Source organism: Rissa tridactyla, chromosome 17 (assembly GCF_028500815.1).
Source record: "Rissa tridactyla isolate bRisTri1 chromosome 17, bRisTri1.patW.cur.20221130, whole genome shotgun sequence".
Lineage (NCBI taxonomy): Eukaryota > Metazoa > Chordata > Aves > Charadriiformes > Laridae > Rissa > Rissa tridactyla.
In genome coordinates this window covers 247,663-271,874 of record NC_071482.1, presented here as the reverse complement: position 1 = coordinate 271,874, position 24,212 = coordinate 247,663, and the positions used below count along the sequence as shown (strand labels likewise).

At 55.1% G+C, this 24,212-nt stretch overlaps 2 protein-coding genes across 4 annotated transcripts; both read left to right on the top strand.

Moving 5' to 3' along the window:
• The first annotated feature begins 456 nt into the window (after positions 1 to 456).
• On the top strand, positions 457 to 15,638 carry HYOU1 (hypoxia up-regulated 1). 2 transcript variants are annotated; one of them, XM_054222927.1, is made up of 24 exons: positions 457 to 606; positions 698 to 791; positions 2,431 to 2,509; positions 2,797 to 2,951; positions 3,044 to 3,120; positions 4,044 to 4,225; positions 4,826 to 4,941; positions 5,708 to 5,891; positions 6,313 to 6,447; positions 7,294 to 7,376; positions 7,475 to 7,607; positions 7,939 to 8,126; positions 8,393 to 8,531; positions 8,621 to 8,681; positions 9,439 to 9,521; positions 10,132 to 10,314; positions 10,478 to 10,677; positions 10,847 to 10,934; positions 11,528 to 11,650; positions 11,997 to 12,130; positions 12,635 to 12,719; positions 13,189 to 13,441; positions 14,298 to 14,381; positions 15,215 to 15,638. In XM_054222927.1, exons 1-24 carry the CDS (start codon positions 543 to 545, stop codon positions 15,364 to 15,366), a joined length of 3,075 nt encoding a protein of 1,024 aa, XP_054078902.1. In that variant the 5' UTR covers positions 457 to 542; the 3' UTR covers positions 15,367 to 15,638. The 2 variants fall into 2 exon arrangements, with proteins under 2 accessions (XP_054078902.1, XP_054078903.1); XM_054222928.1 differs by lacking the exon at positions 15,215 to 15,638 and adding an exon at positions 14,864 to 15,102.
• A 177-nt stretch (positions 15,639 to 15,815) lies between these two features.
• On the top strand, positions 15,816 to 24,186 carry SLC37A4 (solute carrier family 37 member 4). Of its 2 annotated transcripts, XM_054222845.1 has the most exons (9): positions 15,816 to 16,102; positions 16,222 to 16,454; positions 17,784 to 18,027; positions 19,314 to 19,472; positions 19,840 to 19,925; positions 20,824 to 20,937; positions 21,213 to 21,278; positions 22,302 to 22,440; positions 22,724 to 24,186. In XM_054222845.1, the coding sequence occupies exons 1-9, from the start codon at positions 15,955 to 15,957 to the stop codon at positions 22,888 to 22,890; spliced, it is 1,356 nt and encodes a 451-aa protein (XP_054078820.1). In that variant the 5' UTR covers positions 15,816 to 15,954; the 3' UTR covers positions 22,891 to 24,186. The 2 variants fall into 2 exon arrangements, with proteins under 2 accessions (XP_054078820.1, XP_054078821.1); XM_054222846.1 differs by lacking the exon at positions 21,213 to 21,278 and having other exon boundaries at positions 15,817 to 16,102.
• The last annotated feature ends 26 nt before the right edge of the window (positions 24,187 to 24,212 follow it).

The window sequence follows — 24,212 nt, the reverse complement described above, 5'->3', positions numbered from 1 at the left end:
CCTGAAGAAAGGGCGGGTCTGCCCCGGGGCAGGGGCGGGGCTTGGGGAGGGGGCGGGGCCAGGGGCGGGGCCTGAGGAAAGGGCGGGGCTCGGAGGAGGGGCGGGAGCCTGAGCCAGGGGCGTGGCGGTGCTGGGACAGGGGCGGGGCTTGGAGAATGGGCGGGGCCTGAGGAAGGGGCGGGGCTTGGAGAATGGGCGGGGCCCGGCGGCACGCGGCTCTTCGCCGCCGCCGCCACCAGGTGTCGCGGGGTCGCACATGTCTCTATTGCCGTGCGCTTGCGCGTGCGTACGTCTGACGCCAGCACGCACGCGCGGCCGCACGCCCCTCCCTCCGCACCGTTGCCCCGCCCTCGTCGCCCCATAGCCAATAGGCACGAAGCTCCCGTCGTGCCCGCTTCCGGCTTCCCCCGACGTGGCCCAATGGGGGCGCGCGGCGCGGCGGAGCCGGCGGGACGCGCCAATGAGCGCGCGCCGCGTGCGGGGCCGGCGGCTGCGCGAGACGCCGGGGCCGGGTCCGGGTTCGGGTCCGGAGGACAGCGAGGATGGCGCGGGCGGCCTGCTGGGCCCTGGGCTGGCTGCTCCTCTGCTGCCGCCTGCCCGCCGCAGGTACGGCCGCGGGGGGGCTCCCGGGGGCGGCGCGGGGCGCGGGGGCAGGCCGGGGCGGCGCGGGGTCTCACCGGCTGTGTCTGTGCGGCAGAGGCGGTGGCGGTGATGTCGGTGGACGTGGGCAGCGAGTCGATGAAGATCGCCATCGTGAAGCCCGGGGTGCCCATGGAGATCGTCCTCAACAAGTGAGCCGGGGGGGGGGCCGGTGTCCGCCGCGGCGGGGCTGGGGCAGCCCAGCGGGGTAACGGGGGCTCCGAGTCGCCTTCCCCCACGGGCCAGCAGCAGCCCAGGGGCGGTTGGGGTGGTTTGTAACCTTCCCTCGGGGGCCTGGGCTGCACCGGGGGCCTCCTCAGCAAGAAACCGGCCACGCGTGTCACTGAGGACGTCACGGAACGGTTTGGGTGGGAAGGGACCCCTCCTGCCCCGGGCAGGGACACCTCCCACCAGCCCAGGCTGCTCCAAGCCCCGTCCAACCTGGCCTTGAACCCCTCCAGGGATGGGGCAGCCACAGCTGCTCTGGGCAACCTGGGCCAGGGGCTCACCGCCCTCACAGCCAAGAATTTCTGCCTCGGATCTCATCTCAGTCTCCCCTCTGTCAGTGTAAAACCCTTCCCCCTCGCCCCATGGCTCCCCTCCCTGCTCCAGAGTCCCTCCCCAGCTTTCCTGGAGCCCCTTGAGGGACTGGCAGGGGCTGGAAGGTCTCCCCGGAGCCTTCTCTTCTCCAGGCTGAACCCCCCCAGCTCTCCCAGCCTGTCCCCACAGCAGAGGGGCTCCAGCCCTCCCGGCATCTCCGGGGCCTCCTCTGGCCCCGCTCCGACAGCTCGGTGTCCCTCTGCCGTTGGTGGCCCCGGGCCGGAGGCAGCGCTGCAGGGGGGTCTCACGGAGCGGAGCAGAGGGCAGATGTGTCGTGGTTCAGGTGTGAAAGGGCGTAGTATCACCTTCTTTCCTGTCCAGTTAAGGAGCCTGATTTTCAGTTCTCCGTAAGGGAGCCCGGAGCGGGGTTTGTCTGGCTGCAGCTCGTCTGTGAAGCAGATAAAGCTCTCCTTTCATTTGGCTGCTGTCGCTGCAGCCCGTCCCCGAGACACTGAATGGAAAACCCACGGCTGGGAGAGGATGTACGGTCAGGAGCATCCTCGTCTTCTCGGAGTCTAGACTGAGAGATAACAAATGGATTTTTCACCCCGCTCCCTGAAACTTGGCAGTCGCTGGTAGAAGGAGGGAACTGTCTCGCTTTGCTCGCTGCTGGAGGGAAGCAAAAATAAAGCAAGTCTTGTCTAAGTCCGAAGCAGCACGTTCCAGAAAGCTGCTCACGAGCCTTTCTTCCTTCTGGCAAGTTGTTTTGTTGTAGCCTTACATTAGAGAACCGATAACGCATCCCGAGGCGTTTGGAAGTGGCTAGCGCGTGCTGAGCTTAGTGGACAACTTTAAGCCATTTCGTAGTTACTGTAGTGAAATGCTCACCTCGGTGCGCTAAAGCATGTGTGGGGACAGAAATGGGCCACCTCTTGTCGAGTTCTCTTGTGTTATGGGAAAAACAAGAACCTGCCCACCACGGCTTTGAGTGCGAATTTGAGAGGTGTCTGTTTGTGTTCCGGCAAAGCATTTACCCGTGTCGTGAGGAACCCCAGGAGGTACGAAAGCTGTGAAGGGAGATGCTGCTATTGCCGCCTGTCGGATGAAGGGAGGCTGGCCTTCCTCTCCACAGGTCGTGCCCCAGCACCTTCCCTTCGTCCTTCTGAAACGCAGACACCACCCTTCCTCACTAGGCACTCTGTACTGAACGTTCACCTGTTTCGACTGGTTTATTCCTCTCTTTCTGCGCAGGGAGTCACGAAGGAAAACACCTGTGGCCGTCTCTTTGAAGGAAAACGAGCGTCTCTTCGGTGACAGCGCGCTAGGAATGGTAAGAGTTCTTGTTACTCGTCGTGCCAGCTGCAGTTCCTGTAGGCAGAATGTAGCCCACCGCTGGGTCCTTCGTGATAAATGTCTGAGCTAGGAAGTGTTATTTCTTGTCCCATACGTCTCGTCTCCTTGCTGTGCTGCTGGCTTTCCGTACTGGCTGTTTGCCTGCTGGTCTTGTGCTCCTGAGTCCCGTAACACGAGCGTTCACCACGTAGCTTGGGAGAGGTTTGTTTGACGACAGCAAAGCCGAAGAAGTGCAGCCGGGCAATGTGCATTTCCTTTCTGCAGTCCATAAGGACCCCCAAGGTGGCATTCAGATACTTCCAGGATCTGCTGGGGAAGCGTATCGATAACCCCCACGTGGCACTGTACCGGTCCCGCTTCCCAGAGCACGAACTGGTGAAGGACGAGAAAAGGCAGACCGTTATCTTCAAGCTGTCCCAGTAAGTGTCTGCTTCTGGGTCCCTTGGGGGTGGGACTTTGGCTACCAACTTGTGTTGTTTCTGTAATTTTCTTTCCTGTCCGTTTCTCGTAGAACGATACAGTATTCTCCAGAGGAGATGCTGGGGATGGTCCTGAACTACTCGCGTGGTCTGGCTGAGGAGTTTGCAGGTTGGAAGGATTTAACTGTTTCTTGCAGCGTCTGTGTGTGTTTGTACATTACGGGATTTCAGCAGAGACCGAAGGCGTTTGAAAGCCCACAGATGTTTAGAAACAGGCCATTGGGTCTCTTCAGCTGTAGGCTGTAAGCGAGGCGTAGCAGCTGTCAGGTCGTCACTTGTTTCTGATACGATGCAAGTTTGGGGTCTTAATCCTGTTCTTGGGGGCAGGCACGCCAGATCCCACCCAGCCTTGCAGCGAGGAAGCCGTAGTGGCTGTCTCCGGAGAAAGAGTAAAGCGTTTCCTCACTCGTGTCTGCGACTAGAGAGAGGCATGTTTGTTGGTGACTGGGGGGGAAGGTGGCGGTGGCTCTGCTGTGGGAACCAGTCTGGTTGGGGCTGAACTACCATTAAAGGGCAAAAACTGCCCTCTGTTGTGAAACTGGCGAACAGATAAGAGAGTGCCACGCGCTTCCCGTGCTGCCTTGCTAGTGAAATACCAGAGTAATGAAAACTGGGTGAATCCCGTCGACGTGTTCGAGTCACTAGGAGGCTGTGTGGTGTTTGGTTGGTAATACTAGAGCCAGTCAAAGGCTTTTTCTTGGGAGAGCGAGCAAATCCGGCGATCAAGTCAGTCTCCGTGACGGTAACATTTGTTGAAATCTAAGGCGTCCCAGAGCATTTGAAAGTGCCCTGACGTGTGAAGGAGAGGGCAGTAGATACGTGGCTTTGCGAGAATCGGCAAAGTCCGCTTAGTCTCAGCAGGACACAGATAGATTCACGCCTAGCGATCCTGGCTGCTGATGCCGCTTCAGGGTTGCGTTCCGTACGGGTCTCTGCCTTGGATTCTCTGGCACCGCCACCCTCACCCCGCTATAACGAGTCTTTGCACGTGGCGACAGCGATGGGAAAACGTGTTCCCTGCAACTCTTTCAGAGCAGCCCATCAAGGACGCGGTGATCACTGTTCCTGCCTACTTCAACCAGGCGGAGAGGAGGGCGGTTCTGCATGCCGCCCGCATGGCCGACCTGAAGGTGCTGCAGCTCATCAACGACAACACTGCTGTGGCGCTGAACTACGGGGTTTTTAGGAGGAAAGACATCAACGCCACCGCGCAGGTAGGCGGGGGTGGGAGATGCAGACGGTCCCGTGCCAGTGCCTGCGTGTGGGGGAGAAAGGGCCGCAGATAAAATCAAAGGGACTTCACGGTGAGGAAGCCGATGCTGCTGGTCAACCGGTCTCTTCCCTTATCGTGTGTTCATCAGTAAGAGGAAGAGGTGAAACCCTCTGTGAATACGTGGTGAAGCCTGAAAGCTTCTGGAGCGAGGGCGGGAGGCCGGGAGTTCCCATTTTGTAAAGTTGTGCTTGTTCCTTGCCCACCAGCCGGGGGGGGAATAACGTTAGGGATTGGCTAAGGTATTGGAAGACCGACTCTGAAATACTTGATTTTCCTGAGGTTGAAGAAGCTTTTGAAGAGCAGATCTTTGTTTTCTGATCTGTCAGATGGATGAAAAAGTTTTCTTGTCCGCTTGTGTCAAGCGTGACCCTGAACACCTCCGGTGCTTGGTCAAAGTACGAGTCCTGCCATTGCGGTGTAAAGCCGGGTGAGGGAGCGGACAGTCTTGGCCTGTGTGAGGCCGGGACAGCAGCGGGTTCTTTCCTTATTCGTGGGGGATATCCAGGTGTTTCTGCTTCACCGTCCCAGCTTCTCTTTTCAGAATATCATGTTTTACGACATGGGAGCAGGAAGCACCGTTTGTACTATTGTTACGTATCAGACAGTGAAAACTAAGGACTCGGGAACCCAACCTCAATTGCAGATCCAGGGCATTGGGTAAGAATTCCACACGAGTTGCGCAAAACCCGCAGGTCTCAGGAAAGAAACCATTTGTTTCACAGTCTCTTCTAAAGGTGGGATTTTGCGGTGAGGCTTCAGCACAGTAATTTGGGTGGCAGAGTGGGAGACGCTTGGAGCGAGAAAGCTCCGCTTGGTAACAACTCTGGTGTCGCTGTCTTGTGCAGAAGGTAACTGAGAACTTCCAGGAGCCCGGGAGGCAATCAGTGTACTTAATTCGCTTCAACTTGCTTGGTTTTTAGCCTCAAGCCATTTTAGCCTAATTCCGCTTCCTATAATCTTAGAGAAGCAGAGCGTGTCAGCTTGAAAAAGCAGAATATCCTCCCAGAGAGGAATGAAAATGCAGTGCGTTGGCCGAGTGAGGAGGGGGGTGCTGTGAGTCGCCAGCCCAGCAATTTTAACTGCAAAACATTTGCGCTGCTGTTTCCAAGAAAACACCTGGGACCCGAGACAGCCATCCTGTGGCTTCTCAGCCCTTCGGCACGCTTGGCAATAAGGCCTTTACCGCAAATATAGTGAAAGTTCCTGCTCGAAGGCTATCGTGTGGTGAATCTTTCTTTTCTTTGTTTCGTTATAATGTGTTATTTCTGGCACAACCGTTGTTCTTTCACAGTCAGTCGCAGCTGATAGTACTGCAGCTACTTGTGACCGCTTGCCGCTCTGCATATTTGTGAAGCAATAGATGAAGTTTGTTTGTATTTCAGCTTGGTTTAAGTTGTTAATCTCCATTCGTTCTTTTGCTCAGGTTTGACCGTACTCTGGGAGGTTTAGAGATGGAGCTTCGTCTCCGGGACTACTTGGCAAAACTCTTTAATGATCAGCACCCTTCGAAAGACGTCCGAAAGAATCCCCGGGCCATGGCCAAACTCCTGAAGGAGGCCAACCGCCTGAAAACTGTCCTGAGCGCGAATGCGGACCACATGGCACAGGTCCGACCCTCTGTTGCGGGGTTTCCAGCTGTTTTTGGACCGAGGGTGGGTGGGTTAAGGGCAGGCGAGCAGGAACACCATCCCTCTGCAGCGTCGGTGCTGGTGTTCCAGGGGTGGTGGTGGCACTGGTGGTCCCTCTCGGCTTGTGCCCACTTAGTACCGCTGGTGATTAGATGAGGGGATTGGATGAGAGTTAGTCGCGAGAAGTTTGGAAAATATTTAGTAAGTAACTGTCACTGGGAGAAGCTCTCCGTTATATCCACATTCCATCCTCTTGTCACCTGAGCAATGGCGGGGTTCGATGAACGCGGTCAGGTCCCGGGTGGAACTTTTTGCACACTGGGCAAGTCGCGCAAAGATTTTGCTCGGAGAACGCTCCACAAATAACTTCATTCTGCCTGTTTGCTTTGTTTCCGGATAGATTGAGGGGCTACTAGATGACATCGACTTCAAGGCCAAGGTCTCAAGGCAAGAATTTGAGGATTTGTGCTCCGACTTGTTCCGGCGAGTCCCAGGACCGGTGCAGCAGGCTCTGAGCAGCGCAGAGATGAGCCTGGTAGGTTTAGGAATGCATTAACAAGACTGAAGTTTCTATGTACGCAGCTGCTGTCGTGCCATGATCAAAGCGTCAGGGGTTGTGTTACCAGCGCTGCTGGCAGGTACAGATGGCAGCTGTCGCGATAGAGTGGTGCTGCTGCTGCGGTGTCAAGCCAGCAGTCTGTTGTGGCGCCCTGCACCAGAAACAAGGCACTTGGAGGAGGTGTTTCTTTACGTTAAAAAACGATCTTTCCTGTTTTTTTTGTCTCGGATGCTGTTCTGTTCTCTCTTCTGAAGTTTTATCTCAAAGTGCCCAGAAACAGAATTATTCCTGTTCAGGCTTCTCCGTTGAGCGCTCCTGTTGGGGGCTGCAGTTGGACCAAAGGAGGCGCAGTCCTTTGGAGAGACTCGCTGCATTGTTAACTGCTCGCTTTCCAGGGTGCCAGGACACTCTTTGAGCATCTTTTGGCTCTGGTGTTCGGCGCGAGACGCTGAGTCGTCTCTCAGAGTCCGGGTTTCGCTCTGTTCTAGTCCCGCTCGCTGTCCGAGTCACTGGCTGCTCTGGCATTGAACTGTAGTCTGCCTGATTTTGAACCAAGTCCCACGTTTCGGGTGGCTCGAAGCCGCGGTCCGTGTTGCCCCTGTTTGGCAGACCTGACTCCGGGTGCCTCACGTTGGCACGGTGTGTGTCAGCCTGTGTGAGCTCTGCCGGGCACTGCCACGCGCCGGGACGGCAGGAGGTAGCCTGGGGAGTCTCAGAGCCCCACCTCGGTGCCTGGTGAGCGGGGAAGGAGCGTAAGGAAGCCCTGTACTTAGCTTTCCTAAATTGCTTTCTCAAAACAAGGTGACTGTTTCCAATCCCTAGGACGGAATTGACCAGGTGATTCTAGTTGGCGGTGCCACACGGGTCCCCAAAGTGCAGGAGGTTTTGCTGAAAGCTGTGGGCAAGTGAGTATGTGAGGCCCCCTTCAGTCTGTCTCCTGTTGACAAGCCGCTGTTCGTGGCAGCGGCCGCAAAGCTGACGTCTGTTGCTTTTTGCTTCATAGAGAGGAACTGGGCAAGAACATCAATGCCGATGAGGCTGCTGCCATGGGTGCAGTCTACCAGGCCGCTGCTCTGAGCAAAGCCTTTAAGGTGAAGCCTTTCATCGTTCGGGATGCCGCTGTGTTTCCTATCCAGGTAACCCTTGGCTTGCTGTCTCTCGTGCAAAGTGTGGGGAAACGGGGCTGTGCTGGGAGAAACGTTCCAGGTGACCTGTTGGGTTCCTTTGAGCTAGGAAGTTACGGAGACGTTTCTGCCAACCTAATAAAGGAAGCAGAATAAAGTCAGCCTGACTGTAGAAGTGCTGTATCCAAGAAGCCAGGCTCTTAGAAACATCTGTTGAGAAAGACGTGCCTGTCCCCCGACTTTTGCACGAGGTGGAGCAGCCAAACGCCGCGGAAATCTCTGACGCGAGGTGCCATCGGGGCAGTTTGCAGTTGCCGAGTCGTGTTTTCTGTCTGTGATGCAGGTGGAGTTTACTCGTGAAGTTGAGGAGGATGATAAATCCAAGAGTTTAAAGCACAACAAGAGGATTTTGTTCCAGCGCATGGCGCCCTATCCACAGCGCAAAGTTATCACTTTCAACCGCTACACGGACGACTTTGAGTTCTATGTCAACTATGGAGACCTGTCCTTCCTGAACCAGGATGACATGCGGTGAGTTGAGGCGTGTGAGCAGGCGGCTCCATGGCAGTGCACTATGCCCAGCTGTTAGACTTGGCTGGTGGGCCGGTCCGTGAACCCGCCTGGCCACCAGCAGGTACTTGCAGACCTGTTCTCAGTCCTATGTGCTTTAGCAAACTGAACCGTGCCGGTTCGGCGCTTTGCGCGGTTGCCTGTGGCCGCAAATGTGAGAAGCGGTTAGCTCTTCTGCAGCGTTGTAATCTTAAGCTTTCTCTCCGCTCTTGTCCCTGTGCCGTCAGGATCTTCGGTTCTCTCAATCTCACCACCGTGAGGCTAAAGGGAGTTGGGGACAGTTTCAAGAAGCACTCGGATTATGAATCCAAAGGCATCAAAGCTCACTTCAACATGGATGAGAGCGGAGTACTAAGCCTTGACCGGGTAAGCACCACCCTCTCGGGGTGTGTTTTCCAGTTCTGCGCCCCTCTCTGGTCCCTGCGTAAAACTGATTCTGTGCTCCCCTCTCCCAGGTGGAATCTGTGTTTGAGACCCTGGTGGAAGATAAGCTGGAGGAGGAGTCGACGCTGACAAGTAAGTGCTGAACTTTGATGTTCGTAGAGGCTGTTGAGTTTTCCCTGCAGTAGCTGGGGTAACCGACGCGTCTCCTTGCTTTGAGCAGAGTAGCACCGTGGGTTTGGGACGTGGAGATTAGAGGGTTAGGCATAGCCTCTGATTGTGTTTACAGCGCCAAAATACCTAAAAGCCCTTTGCAAGTGGCGTCTGGGCGCTGCCAGGAGCTCTGAAATGCCATCCGCGCCTAAGGTGACCGTGGCATGCATTGCAACTAGAAAAACAGGAGTTGTTTCCTCTTTGTTCGGCCACAGCTGCTAATTTCGGGAGGTCTGCCCTGAAGGGAAGTCCTGCATCCGCAGCATCCTCCCTTCTCGCCGTCTGGGTTGTGACGCTCTGATCCGTGCTTTGCGTCGCTCAGGTTTCAGAGCACAGGCTTCGCTCTAGGAAGGAGCTGTAAATCCGCGTGTTGGGAGGCAAAGGGGAGGTGCGGGGAAGGCTGATGCAGCCACAGGTTGTAGCCTGAAGCTTTTTAGTCAAAGCTACAAGTTTCAGGTGTCATTCCAGCAGAGGTAGAGGCCCCACGTGTCTGTGCACGCAAAAACACAAAGCAAGGTCAGGGAAGGCTGAGTTTCTGGTGTGTATGTAGCTAACGTACACCGCCAAGGGAGCTCCTTGGTGGTCGCTGTGGTTGTGGGGGGAAGAACTGAGAGCCAAAGACGACTTTCTTCCTCCTTTGGCAACACAATATTCTGGGTTCTTTGTCTCCCATGGACAGAACTTGGAAACACCATCTCAAGCCTGTTTGGGGGTGGTGGCCCCACGCCAGAGACTGGAGAGAACCTGACGGACTCGGTTCAGGTGAGCCCCGGGGTGTTTGCTGGCCGGGGGGAGCCCCTGGGTCTTGCTCTGGCCGCTGAAGAGGCAGCGGTTCGTGTGCGCAGAGCTAAAGGTGCCTGGCAGCACGTCAGGATTTCGGATATTTTCAGGAAGCGCTATATTCCTCTTGAGTTTCATGTGGCGTGCGTTTAAAGAAACGCGTGCTCTTCTGCCGGCAAGCCCAGCAGTGGTGGGCTAATGTTCCAGGACTTGGGTTTTGTTCCCGAATTGTCGCGGTGCTCTGTGGGTGGGCTTTCGCCTGGGTTGTCTGTGCAGGTGTCTGGCAGGCTCCTCGCGTTCTCCCGCGCCATGCAGGCACAGCTGCCATTGATGCTGGCAGTAGTGATTAGGTTTCCTTCTAGTGAGACGAAAGCTTCTTGTCACAGAGTCACCTCCTGCACTGAAATGACTCTTAGTTAATGTTCTAACTTGGCACAGTCCCTCGCTAGCGGCTGCGGTCACTGAGAGTGCGGTTTTTCACGCACGTCTTTTTTTCTTTCCAGAGAATTATCTGTTCTGTGAAACATTTGCATGGAATTTCTACATTAAAAACACTGGTTTTGTTTCCCTTTTACTTGCCTGTGATGAGCAGGAGGAAGAAGAGAGCCTAGCAGAACCAGGTAAAGAAGAGCAGGGGGAGAAACAGGACCAGAAAAGCAGCGCAGAAGATGAAGAGCGGGGAGAAGAGAAACAGCGGTCTGCAGGCCAGGCAGAAACTGCCCCTCCAAAAGCAGAGTCACAGAAAACAGAAGAAGGCGAGAAGTTAGAGTCTCAGGTGAGCATCGGAGAGAAGGAATGGGACTGTGATTTCCGTGTCTGAGAAGTGGAATTTCCTCAGTGGAATTCTTCTTTCCCTGTTAGTGCCCTGCCTTGGAAAAAAAAGTTGCACAAAGTGCAAATCTGTTCCCTTGCCTGAGAATGTACTTTATCTGTTCCAGGATCCCAAAGGAAACAGAGAAACTGCGAAAGAGGAAGAATCGTCAAAAAGCTCCAGTGACAGCACGGCTACCAAAACGGAGGAGGAGAAGAAGATCAAAGCACCCAAGAAGCAGAAGCTTGTCCACGAGATCACCATGGAGCTGGATGTAAACGACGTCCCTGACCTGCTGGAGGATGAACTGAAGAGCTCGATGAAAAAGTACGTTTGAAATGGCTCTGGTGGGTTAAAGCTGTAGATGAAGGAAGCGAATCGCTTTGGAGCGGTGATAGCTCACGGAGCGCTGCTATCCTCAGAAGCTGACGTATGTGATGTTGTGCACATCTAAAGGCACTTGCTACCTTTGACTTCTGTTCTCTTGGCTTGTTAGACTCCAAGACTTGACAGTCAGAGATCTAGAGAAACAGGAAAGAGAAAAATCGGCCAACAGCTTGGAGTCATTCATCTTTGAGACGCAGGTAAGAGAGGGATATAAAGACCTGAGAGTTCCTGGAGAGCAGGAAGTGTCTTACGCGGCTGATCTGAATGCAGGGGAGTTGTTTGAGCTGGGGAAGCTGATTTGAAGAGCCGACCTTTTGTCTTCCCGTCTCTCTTTCTGCTGCTGTTTGGCTTCCCAGGCCCACGTGGGCTTGGGAGGTTTCCTCGTTAGGAAGCGAACGCTTTCCTTCAGCGTGTTGAACAGGTTAAACTCGGGGTTTCCAGTATCCCTTACGCGCGCTTACCCGTGTGTTTTGGAACAGCTGCACTCGGGCTGTAAAGAAGCTACAGCTTCTCAAGAACTGTTGTGCGGAAGGGGCAACCAGTGTGAAGTGCGTGTGAAATTACGGTTGTTGCAGCTTTACCATCGCACAGCTGGTGTACTGCCATTGCGCTCCTGGTAACGCCAGGAGCAGGAGCCCAGGCCTGGGAGGGCGGAATGAGAATCTCCTGGCCGGCGCGGGCAGCGCCCCAGGAGCTCCCAGTCCAGCCCGGTTGTAAGCGGGTGACCCGGTTGTTTTCTGCTTCCGGGCTCTGCGGTGTTTGACGGGAGCACTTGCTTTTTTCTTTTCAGGACAAGCTTTACCAAGAGGAGTATCAGTTTGTCTCAACAGAGGAGCAGAGAGACGAAATTTCCAAAAAGCTCAGCGAGGCTTCCAATTGGATGGAGGAGGAGGGCTATGCAGCCTCAACGAAGGTATTGCTGCGTGGGGCCAGGATACCACTCTGCTGTCACTGGTGTGGCGGTGACCACACAGGCTGATGGCACTGATCCGTCTGGATCCTTCGTAATCTGGTTCTTGGAAGTTTCTTGCTTCCTCAGTGCGTTACACACAGAACAAAATAGTAAGTTCTTCCAGCCGTGGATGCGCCTTCAACAGCTTCAGCCTCTTCCTCCCACGTAAAGCTTAGTCATGTGGCTCTTTTTACTCTATTAAAATAGTACATTTGATAGAATGACAAAAACTGCAGTTTAAACTTCTGAGGTTTACAGTGTTAGTGGGCAAACGAACTGTCTCCTTTCCCCTCTCCCCCATTTGCAGGAGCTGAAAGACAAGCTTGCAGAGCTGAAAAAGCTTTGTAGGAACCTCTTCTTCCGTGTCGAGGAAAGGAGAAAGTGGCCGGAACGCCTGGCTGCCCTGGAGAGTCTGCTCAACCACTCGACCATCTTTCTCAAGTAAGAGCAGGCTCTTGGGAAGGGGAGTCGGGCAGCTGATAGTGCCAGAGATGCCAACAGAACGTGACCAGATCGAATGCGGTCTGAAAGTCACCGGCGCGTCTTGAGAGAGGACCAAAACCCTGCTCAGTTCTGCAGTGCCCGTTAACACAAGCGTGCAAGCTCTGATTAAACTGGGGGGGCAGGAACCGTCCGACACTGTATGCAACGTTTGCAAGCAGATTTTTCCCTCTTGGTCCAATGGCCGCCTTTTTTTCTCTCTTCCCTGTTTTTTCTGATCTCGTACTAGCTGCATCTGCTGTCTCTGTATTGCATCCTTAGCACCCAGAGATTGCTGTAGGGCTCTGTTTCCTGCAGATGCAAGAGGCGGAACTGTAAAACGTAGTAGTTGGTCGGTGTGTGCAGTGGGCAGTTAGTATTGTGACTACGGGAGTTGTAAACACTGAGTTGCCAAGGTACAATCTGTGTGGTTTACCCGAAACAAACTTTCTCCGTATCTTTAAGGGGAGCCCGAATGATTCCGGAGTCTGACCAGATATTCACGGAAGTGGAATTGAGCACACTGGAAAAAGCCATCAATGAAACAACGGTAATAAAGGATCAAATGATTTGGGGCGGCGGGGGGGCGCGTTTGGGTTATGTTTCCTGTCCAAAGTCATAGGTCGCGTACTTTCACTCAAGGTTGTGGAACAGAGCGTGCACGTCTTGTTTCCATGCCACCTGCAAACCTCTGCTGTGTTTCGGTGTTTTCTAATGCCCAGCTTGACCCCAGGCTGCTTTGAGGGGATAACGGTTCTTGTGTTGGATGGGGGCAGCTGTCTCCAGGAGCGGTGGTGTGGCCCAGGAATCTGGCTGCAGCTTTTAAAACCAGATTCTGGGTTTTGAGGGCTTCACTTTGTCCTGTGTCTGTGTATCTAAGAAGCTGGTGGAAACGTAGCAGGGAGCAGCATTCGCCTAAGTGAGAAGGCCCAGGAGCGCTGACTTTGAGATACTTGATGTACAGTGGTTCCTGGAACCAAAAAGCATCCGAAAAGTGCCTCTTCCCTCCCATCCCACAGATTTGGAAAAACGAGACGGTGGCTGAGCAGAACAAGCTCTCTCCTACTGAGAAACCCATCCTGCTGTCCAAAGACATAGAGCTCAAGCTGGCAGCCCTGGACAGGGAAGTGCAGTATCTTCTGAATAAGGCCAAGTTTGCAAAACCCAAGCCCAAAAAGGAGAAGAACACCACAAAATCGGATTCGGGCAAGAATGCTACAGCAGCCTCTGAGACTGAGAACACTATCCCTCCCACGGAGGGGAAACAAGAAGGTAAGGAGTGGGCGGGAGTTATATATATGGTACATAAATACCATGTATTTAACTCCTGGTGTATAGTTACCACGTGTAACACACTCGTATCTCCCTGCTTTGAGTGAGAGGGAGCTAAATAAGTGAAGACAGTAGTTAACTGTGGGATCAAGTGATCCTCCTCTTAGTTTTCAAAGACAGCCGGGAAAATCTAGATGTGGCAGTGTCCTTTTCCCCCCAGCATTCGTTTGGCTTTTTCCGGTATTTATAAACTTCCTGGGGTGGTCAGTCGGTATCGGCCTGGTGGGCGGCTGCCTCATGAGACAGATAAACCATCAGTTCCCTTGTGGGTGTCCAGACCAAGCATTCAAGGTCGTGTCCTCTATCAAGGAGCAGAATGAGCTGTCCATGAGAAAGGTTGGTGACTTGGATGGACCCCAGGGGGGAAAAAAAAAACATCTCTTGGGACACCAAGGCTTGCAGTTTTCTGAACTTTTTTAAGATCCTCAGGTTCTGAGTGCCCTGGTCCTTTGAAATCTAGTGTGTTGCTTGTCAGCAGAGCTCCCTGCCGGTCCCTCTGGCCTGGGGAAGAGCTGCTGCTGGTAGTCACAGCTCCAAAGGTGACTTGCCTGTGCAAGCAGTGAACCTCCAGGGCTTCCAGGGACATCAGTCCTGGCAGCCAGAGGCAGTGAGAAATAAGGAGCAATTCTGTGGCACTTCTCTAAGCGTTATAGAGAGCCACGGTGAGAGCGAATTACTACAGCCCTGCTGGGGTGCTGTGGCTGGCTTGTTCATAAACCTGACGCCTAGTCACCTGCCCCATCTCCTGCGTGTTCTCCCGTAACTTTTGTGCTGTTTCTTTCTGCTCTAAATGTAGACAAACCTGAGGATGTCGGTCCAGCCGAGGAACCTCCTACAGCTGAGAAGGTGGCAATAGATGATGAGCCTGGATCAGACTCCGGTGAGTAAATGTTCGACTAACGGTCAGGAACGCGGTAGCTGCAAGCGCAAGCTGTCCGTGAGCTTCTTTCCGTCCCTTTAGCTTGGGAGGCACTAGGACGGTAGAAGCCCCGATTGCGAAGCAATTGTTAATTCTGCAGAGGAACGCACAGATTTTGGTTCCCCGCTGTTCCTACGTTTTCACTGTTCAGTGTCAGATGATAATGTGCCACTGTCCCCTGCCTCGGTCGCTGTGGCCCATGGCCATTCCCGTAGCTGTAAGCCTGTCTTCGTTAAGGAGCTGATGAGCAGGGACACGCGTATTCCGACAGCCTGAGTGTGAGGGCAGCAACGTCCTCAGCCAGTCCCCAAAGCGTCCCCCGACCTCTCTACCACAGACAGGGAGCTGGGCGGGATAATGGATGAACGTCGGGGGCTTTCAGCCCTGCTTTTTGTGCCGTAAAAACTGTTACAGTCTGTAACGGAGTTTGCTTCATTGCACAGGGTCGAAAAAAGAGAAGAAGACAGAAAATGGAGGAGAAAACAGGAAAAACGATGAGTTATAACAGCCCTGAAATCCCACTAGTGTCAACATCTATTTATTTCATGGTTACGTTCTTGTTTTTATAATGGACCTGCCTAGTCGTGATGTACGTGGAACACCACAAACAGCCTGGCAACAAAATGGGATAGAGATGTAAATTTTATTTTTTCTTTCTGGGAATTTTGCCGCTACTAACTTAGTGAATTGTTTTTTGTTTTGTTTCTTTTTTTCTTTTTTTTTTTTTTTTTTTCCTTGTGTGTTGGGCGGTGGGGTCGTGCCCACCGAGAACGGTCTCCGTTTCCCTACCCAAGTCACGGCCCTGACTTTTTCCGTCAAGAACCAGCTTGAGCTTTCGGAGGTGCCTGGGAGCGTGAGCCCCGTCCCGCGCCTGCCGGCGAGGTGCCGTCTCTGCGGCCGAGGGGCGATAGGGACGGGAGGGGAGCCCGGAGCGTTCAGAGCCTGAACTCCCTTCCCAAAACGATGGCGTTTAGTGGCACCGTGAGGGAGAAGCAGGGCCGCGGCCGAGCCCGGCACCGAGGGGACCGAACGATGGGCCCCGTGGGGACATCCCACGGTGTGAGGCCCCGGCGCCGGAGCGGAGCGAGGGCCTGGGGCCGGACGACGTTAATTACAGCTAAACCGGGCGAAATAATTACAGCTAAACCGGGCGAAACGCATCACGATTCTCCTCCTCGCGCCCCGCCGCGCGGCAGCGGCCGCCTGCCCCCGTGCCTCTGCCGCGGCTCCGCGTTCGGGCCTCTTCAACCGAAAATAAACATTACGCCTCGGACGGTTTTCGGTTCTTCCGCGGGGCGGGGCCCGGCGCCCAATGGGAGCGGGGGGGCGGGGCGGGACTTCCGGGGGGGCGGGGCGGGACTTCCGGGCGGGGCGGGGCGGGCCGGGGCAGCGGCAGGAGCCGGGGCGCCCGCTGCTCCCGTCCCGTCCCGTCCCGTCCCGTCCCGCGCACTCCCCGGTGTCGCCGCCCGCCGGGACCGGGCCTCGGCCGCCCCGCCCGACCTGACCTGCACCGTCGCCGGAGGAGCGCGGCGGGATGGCGGCCGGCGGGTACGGCCGGTACCGGGCCGTGATCTTCGGGGCCATGTTCGTCGGGTACACGCTCTACTACTTCAACCGCAAAACCTTCTCCTTCGTCATGCCCGCCGTCATGGCCGAGGTGCCGCTGGGGAAGGACGACCTGGGTGAGTGCCGGGACACACGCACACCCCGCCCCGGCTCCCCTCCCCGCTGCGGCCGTTACCGGGCGGGCCGGCGGCCGGGCGGCCGGGCTGAGGCGCCCCGGGGGCTCTTCCCGCCGCAGGTCTCATCACCAGCAGCCAGTCGGCGGCCTACGCCATCAGCAAGTTCGTCAGCGGCGTCCTCTCCGACCGGCTGAGCGCCCGCTGGCTCTTCTCCTGCGGGCTGCTGATGGTGGGCCTGGTCAACGTGGGCTTCTCCTGCAGCTCCACCGTCGCCGCCTTCGCCGGGCTCTGGTTCCTCAACGGCTTGGCCCAGGGGCTGGGCTGGCCGCCCTGCGGGAGGATACTGCGGAAAGTAAGTGTTTGCCGGGGAAGGCGAGGGGGAACCGTCTCACGGCTGCTCTCCTGAGCTGTCCCGGCCGCGGGCCTGCGCCGACCGCGCGCGCCAAAGTCAGAGGAATTTGCAGCCTATTCCTGCCTCCTTCGAGGTCGAAACCACCAGCTCTGCTTTCTTCTGCCCGCGGAGCAAGTTTCCCTGCAGGAGGTTCTGCTCGTTTTAGCAAAGATTGAAAAAGTTTGTTAGCCCTTGCCTTGCCGTGCCTCGACTGTAGCTCGGTTTGATAAGTAACATCCCCTGGTACAGGAAACCTTCTGCCCTGGAAGAGATGTCCTTTGTTGGAATCCAGTATTTTAAGCGTGCAGGCAGAGGTCTGCTCGCCTCGCTGCCATGGCGGTGGTTTGCTGCCGGGCAAGGGGCACCGTGCAGAATGCCATCTGCACGCTCGGGAAACTCGGGAATTGCAGATTGCAGGCTGTTCAGGTAGAAAACTGGGTAACGTTTGGAGGAGCGGCATGAGGCGAGCCTCTGAGCTGCACGTGTTTGGGGTTTGTGGCAATCTGAGTGGAACAGATTGATTTCCGCCCTAGGGCAGAAGGAAAGGAGGTCAGCTGCCTGCTGACCTCTCTCGAAAGACGTAGAACCCAGGAACGCAGGTGCTTGCGGGACGAGGGGAGAGGAAGAACTGCGTTGCCCTTCAGCGAGGCGTCTGGCCTCGTCTAGCTGGCGAGAAAAGGGCTGTCCGGGATGGTAGTGTGCACAGAAAGGCGGTTCCCGAATAACGGAAAAAATACGCGTGGCGTTTTCTGAAGGCGTTAGTGAATGTGGCACTCGGAGGTTTTCCTGCCGGCTGCCCCCACCCCCGTGGTTCCGACTCCGAGCGCACAGTGCAATGCGGAGCCCGTCGTGCCTGACACTTTACTTAACGCGACAGCGAGTCCTAAAGTTACCCCGTGACTCCCTGCCTGTCCCTTCACGTTCCCGTGCCAGCAGACCTTTCCAGGAGGACGCTGTTCCTAGCAAGTGAGTACGCAGAACCGTGCGCTCTTAAATTTGCCTCTCCTGGCCTACAGCTCAGTTTCGTCATCTGTAAATGGAAATAACCCTGAGCTGGCTCGCGGTGTGAGCACCTGTCCGGCTCCTGCGGCTGACACTTACCTGACGTTTGGGGTTCCCCGCACGATCGAGGTAGCGGAGAGTGGGTGCTCCCTCTGTCTGCCTTTCTAGATCTGGGTCAGAATTGCCCCGAACCTGCAGCGTGGGCCTCGATTGAGGAATTTCGGGTGCAGCGTCACTCTTGTCACTCCCTCTCTCACACCTCATGCCCTTTTTCTTGTTGTTGCACAGTGGTTTGAGCCTTCCCAGTTTGGGACCTGGTGGGCAGTCCTCTCCACAAGCATGAACTTGGCTGGGGGCTTAGGCCCCATCGTCGCTGCCCTGGTGTCTATGAACTACGATTGGCGCATGACTTTGTCCTTCTCTGGCTTCATCTGCGTTGTTGTCTCTTTTATTTGCCTCGTCCTGATTAAAAACGAGCCGTCGGATGTTGGGCTACCCAATATTGAACAAGGAGCCAAGAAAGGGAAGAAAGGTGAGCAGGAGGCTTCACTCTAAGCGGGCAGCGCGGGAGAAGGTGTGGTGCCGTCTCTCTGTGTTGTGGCACAAACGTGTCGCTCCCGGCGTACCGAGACCTCCGTCCTTCCCACTTCCCGAAACCACGGGATATCTATAAGGGCTTGTTGTCGGTAGCTTTATTCTGGTAACTGTCAAGCTGCTGCCTCGAAGCTATAAATCCTATAAACCAAGCCCCAGCGTAGCCTTGCGGGAAGGGGCCAGTGTACGGCCTTCTGAGGCTGTCATGGCACAGTGCGGCAGCAGGGGAAGAGCCCGGCCCCCGCTGGTTCTGTTCCGTGGCCTGCCAGTGACTGCGTGTGCTGGGTTTTTCATTTCCCCATCTGCGTAATGTCTTCTTACCAGTGCCCTCGTTTTCTCGGGGCTTTGTTTGCTTAGGCTGTGAGCTGAGTCTCCTCGGGAGCACTGGAGAGGGAGGACAAACACAACAGCAGGGAATGCTTCCTCGAGCCTGACCTTCCTCTCCTCCGTGTTAGCAGGGGACAGGCGGTTCTCCCCTCACCCTGCCGTGGGTTCTCGTGACCCCTGGCTTGTGGTGGACTCTGCTCCGTGTTTTCTGTCCCAGCCTAGGACATCTGGTTAGTAAATGTTTGCTCAGACCACTGAGCGTGGTGCTCCGCTGCAAGCGGAACAGGTAGAGGGGAATTGCAACAGAGGTTTGCGGTAGGGTTTTAAAGGCCGGTGGAAACTCAGCCTGCCTGCCGCGCTGCCCTGCGATGGATGTGCTGCTAGGCTTGACCTCTTTGTGTACAAAACCCAATATCGCTTCCCCGGAGTGGTCTCTGGGGGGAGTAGGTTTGTAGGCGTTCTTGGGTGACTGATGCAAGAATGAAGGTAGCACCTGAAAGTCAGCATCTTTGATTGGGTCTGTGTAGTGGCTTTCAGGGGCAGAGCTTAAAAGCCTTCGTGCGAAATCTGGAGAAGCAGATCCTTCTTCCAACAGCCTTTGCAAAGGGTTTATTCGCAACCACAATACAGAAAATTACTGGGAGTAGTGTTTTGATTGTTCTCCTGAAATCTGTAATGAATGTGGAATAAACTGACAGAAGGGATTCTGAAATGGCCGCGAACCCAGAACACGGGGGAGGTAGAGCTGTTCACTGCCAGTGGCTGTGAATATCTGCCCCGTAAGGGTGTCCTTACGCATGAATCCTGCTTGCAGCTGTGGCTGTCGTGCCGCTGGGGCAGGGCGGTTCAGAAGCTGTGCTCGAGCAGCAGTAACGTTCCTCCTGATCTTCCTGACAGGTTCCTCCAGCGACAATAGCACTTTGACAGAGCTCCTGCTCTCGCCGTACCTCTGGGTGCTCTCAACAGGCTACCTGGTCGTTTTTGGAGTGAAAACCTGCTGTACTGACTGGGGACAGCTCTTCCTGATCCAGGAGAGGGGACAATCCGTGCTTGTGGGTAAGACGCAAAGCGGCGCATTTAAGCTTTGCGGCTGCACTTGGAGAGGGGTGGAGAGAGCTCCATGGGTACAGGAAAAGGACACGGGCACCTCCATCTGAGGGGCTCGTTTCCTTACCTCCTGCCTGTCTGTTTAGATACACGTAGTTATTGAAATGACTCGCTGCTGCGGTTACCGCGTGCGCCGAGTGCGCCGGGGCTGGCAGACGGGCGTTCCTGGATGAGGGTGAGCTGCAGGCTCGCCTCCAGCGGAGCTGCTCTGAGCTCACGGTGAGCCGACAGCAGCTGGGCTTGGCCCAAAGCCTGCAGCAGCGTCGCTGCTGTGACCCAACCTGATGGCCTCGTCTTTGCTTCACCTGCGTTCTAGGTAGTTCCTACATGAGCGCCCTGGAGATCGGGGGTCTGGTGGGAAGCATTGCCGCTGGGTACCTTTCTGACAGAGCGGTAGCAAGAGTAAGTAGTTGACACAGTGTCAATTTGAGCCACTTCCGAATTTTTACATTTATTTTTGCCTTCCTTCATGAGTGCTTAAAGGTGATTCTCCCCCGCTGCCCCCAGTCCCTGCCCTGGCAGTGGAGCAGGGTGCTCCCCTTGTGTATGTTGCTCTGGAGCCTCAGGATACCCTGAATGCAGAGGAGCTGCCGCCTCGCGGTGGAAAACAGCCATTCTCAGTAGCACGATTCTTTCTCCTGCCTTCCCAAGCTCTTCTTTTGGATGTGCTTCTTTGCCTAAACTACCTGCTTTGAAAGGAGACTTTTGCAAATCAGACCGTTCTCGATTAACCCATCTTTTTCTCTTCACGCGACCTCAGCAGCTGACCCAAGGTGCTCAGTTGGGGTGGCGTTGCCACCGCGCGCTACGATGGAGAAACAGGCCCATACCCTGTTCTGCCACGCGGACGAGCACAACTGCCGAACAGCCTGGGAGGTGCTGGGAAACGCGTGCCGATGTTAGGGATTGCGATACGCCTCTCAGGTCTAACATGTTTGATCTGCTGAATTTGTCGGCTTTACTGCGCTCTCCAAATTTCCGTGTTGAAAGAGACCTGGTTGTTGACACTTGTCTTCTGGCTGAAAATAATATCCAGTGGTGGGCTCTGAAGCCGAATTCAGGGTGGAAATAGGGCGCAGTTGATAACAGAAGCATCATTCATCGCTACGAGCTTCTTGTTTAGCACAGACTGACCGTGGGGAGCCCTTAAACCGAACCGAGAAGCCTTGCTAAAAGGCGCGCTTTTGAGGCACCGTCCGTGTTTCTGACTGGGCTGTGTGGACAGCGTTAGTTACTCCAGATATAAAATGGGAGGAGTCCGTCCAGTTCCTGACCCTCGGTTTCCCTTCCCGCGTTACAGGTGGGTCTCTCGAGCCACGGGAATCCTCGGCACGCACTGCTGCTCTCCATGATGGCCGGGATGTGCGTGTCCATGTTCCTCTTCCGCGTCACGGTCACGGGCGATTCCCCCAAGGTAATCCACGCGCGAGCAGCCGACCGGGAGTTGTAGGGACAGCTCTTCAGGCGTGAGGAGTTTGGTAGGGACTAGGACTGTTTTCCTTGCCTTTCCCCAGGACCACAGGTTTGCGTTCTCTTTGTTTGCGCTGCAGAGAAGCTGAGTCTGGGGTGGGCGGCCTCAGCCGCCTCCGCTGGCTCGGGTAGCTGTAGTGTAGACGTGACTTGCATCTGCCCAAACGATTGCTGAATAAGTGCAGCCTCTTTTCTCCCTTTCCTTTTTTTCTTCTTCAGGAAAATCACTTCTGGACTGTAGCCTTGCAACCTCTGGCTGATCTTACAGGCCTAAAAGAACATGAGGTTTCTGCCTTGCGTTTTTTTTCTCCCTCTGCCTGTTTCTGCTTTCGCTGATCTGCCTTTTTCCTATCCTGGGAGGTTGGTTAGCACTCCAGAACTTAGAACCAGGGCATTGAGAAGATTACTGTAAGTTTTGTAAAAGAAACCTTTTCCTATAATCCTTTGATTACACTGACTGACTTGAAAAGTCTGAATGTAACATTTTAAGTTCTTATATCAAAGGTTCTGGAGGACGTTTGTTTGTCAAGTAAAATGTGAGTGAGCTCAGGAGGAATGATGCTGTTCCTGCTTAACTTTGGCAAGCGGTTTCCTAACTCTTTGTGTCTGTTGCCTATCTGGAAAACGAGATGTCGCTTACTTCCTTCTGAGCATCTTGAAATGGCGTTTGTAGTTCAGAAAGCACGCTGCCGTCTCGAGACGGTCACGTTACCTATCCTTTGTTGTCCTTTCACAAGCGACTGATAAATTCTGAGCCTGGTAGATCGCTTAGAGCGTAAGCTGACGCTGAAGTTCAGACTGTTGGGGCATTTTGGATTTGTTTCCGTGTTTGTTTAGTCACATAGAGGTTATCGGGGGGTGGCTACTCACAAATAACCATGCTCTGGTGGGCCACTTGCATCTAAAATGAGAAACGCTTTTAGTCTGTGTCTCCGGGATCGTTTTAAAAAGTGACTCGACTCCCAGCGCTCTCCTGTGATTTCACGGGGTCGTCGCCCATCTCTCTTGGACGTTCTGGTTCTTTCTTGCAAACCAGCACGTCCCGCGCGTGCAGGGCGTAGGGGCCAGAACTGCGGGAGGGAGGAGAGCTCGCGCTGGGCAGCCGGACGGTGTGGTGGAGGTGGGCTGCGTGTGTCGGGGTCTGTCGCAGGCCTGCGCTCTGCCGCCTGCAGGGCAGGGAGCCGCTCTCAGCCGGGAAATGTCACGGCCTCCTCGTGCCACACATGGAGCCCGAGGTTTGTCAGCAGCTGCGGACTGAGGGTGGTGAGACGCCCAGATCCCGTTTCTGACCCTAACTTGTTTTGACAGCTGTGGATCCTGATGCTGGGAGCCGTGTTTGGGTTCTCCTCGTACGGGCCGATCGCCCTGTTCGGGGTTATAGCCAACGAAAGCGCCCCCGCCAACCTGTGTGGCACCTCCCACGCCATAGTGGCCCTCATGGCCAATGGTGAGTAGTGCCCTTTTTCCCCAGGAATACCAACAAAACCCGGGTGCGCTCTGGGTGAAGCGCGGTCTGGCCCCTGGGTGCCAAGTTACTGATGGCGGGAACTCCCCCGGGAGCAGAGGGAGTAGAGCTGGAAGCCTCAGGGATGCTTTGTGCTGCACCTGGCAGGGTTTTGCCTCATGCTTTAAGTTCAAACCAAGAATTTTTATACATGCAAAAGCAAGTATTGGCAGGTAAAACTGAGACGCTGGAGCGCTGCTGTTTTTCTCTTTGTTTTTCCTTATAGTCGGGGGTTTTCTGGCCGGGCTGCCCTTCAGCACCATTGCCAAGTACTACAGCTGGGCCACGGCCTTCTGGGTAGCCGAAATCACCTGCACCGCCAGCACCGTGGCTTTCTTCTTACTGCGCAACATCCGCACCAAGATGGGCCGGATTCCCAAGAAGGCTGACTGAGGATAAGCTGCTTTGGTGAAAAGGGTGCTCCCAGGCCGACGTGAATGATGCTCGTGTTTTGTTTAACTGGCCTAGGAGTGAGTTTACCTATTGCTGCAACCTAGATAGAAATGTCTCAATGTCTCATCCACTGTCACGTGCCTCAGGGCACAAGGTTCCTGCTACCGATCACTTTTCTTTTTCCCTCAAAATGTGATAATTCAGCTACTTTACAGCTGCGATGATTTTACTGTACCTCCTTCTCACAGCACTGTCGGTGAAGCGAGCCGGCTCCGCAGCCCAGGCTTCTCCACTAAAAGTTCTCTGAAAGGACTGGCTCCGGGTGCCGTCACATGTAGTTTTGTCCTTACTGTCCGTCTTGGTCGTTAACTGTCGCTTCAGCCTCCTCGTCCCGGGGTGCTGCCGCGAGCCGTGGCCAGGCCCGTTCGCCCCGTCCCGGTGCACTGAGCCGTGAGCTCCCAGCGCGCTCGCGGCCCCGCAACAGTGACAGAGCAGCGAGCGATGATGATGACGGCCCTTTGGCCTCACGGCTGATGTGAGAGCGGCAGGGCCGAAGGTGAGGAGGGAGCGGGTGTTTCGCTCTGGACCAGCGGGACGCCGCTGCGGCGCCATGGCAGCGCTCTCCGCGGCACTTAGGAATAGGCACGTTTCCAAGAAATTCTTGGTGCTTCAGGGGCGAGCGTTTAGAGAAGCTCCTTCTGTTGAGCTGCTCCTGCCCACTGCGATCTCTGTGTGCGGAGTTAATGATTTGCGGGGGAGGCAGCTGCTGCCAAGGCAGCTTGTAGCAAATCAGCCAGGAAAGCTGACCCAGCAGCAGGTATTGCGACAGCCGCTGCCGCCAGCCCGCGGCTGCTGCAGCTGCGTTTCGTGAAAACCCACGTTTCTGGCATTGGCTTGTGGTTTTTTTCAGTACGGTCCGAGATGTTTTCGGTCAAGAGCTGCGTCTCCCAGGGCTGCGGGGAGGGAGTTGGGCTACCTCTGAGCGGAGCCACCCGCCACTGACAGCCAGCAGCCTTGGGCAGTCAGGCCCAGCACTCTCTGCAATAAGTAACGCTCAGGTTTTTAACTGGAATTTTGTTGAATATTCTTGTTTTTCCCCAAAAGGATTTACTACTTTAGCGTTCTGGAATAGGCAAGTTCAACTCGTGAAGAACCCGCACGCGGGTGCTTTGCTGAACAGCTCGGTTGCAAGAGTAGGTAGCCAGCCTTAATTAAAACAATGGAAGTGAATTACATTTTGTACTCAATTATGTGATCTTCTACTATCTGTGAAATAAAAATGGAGCAGTGTCACAAGGGCTGTGGTTGTCTTACGGAGAACG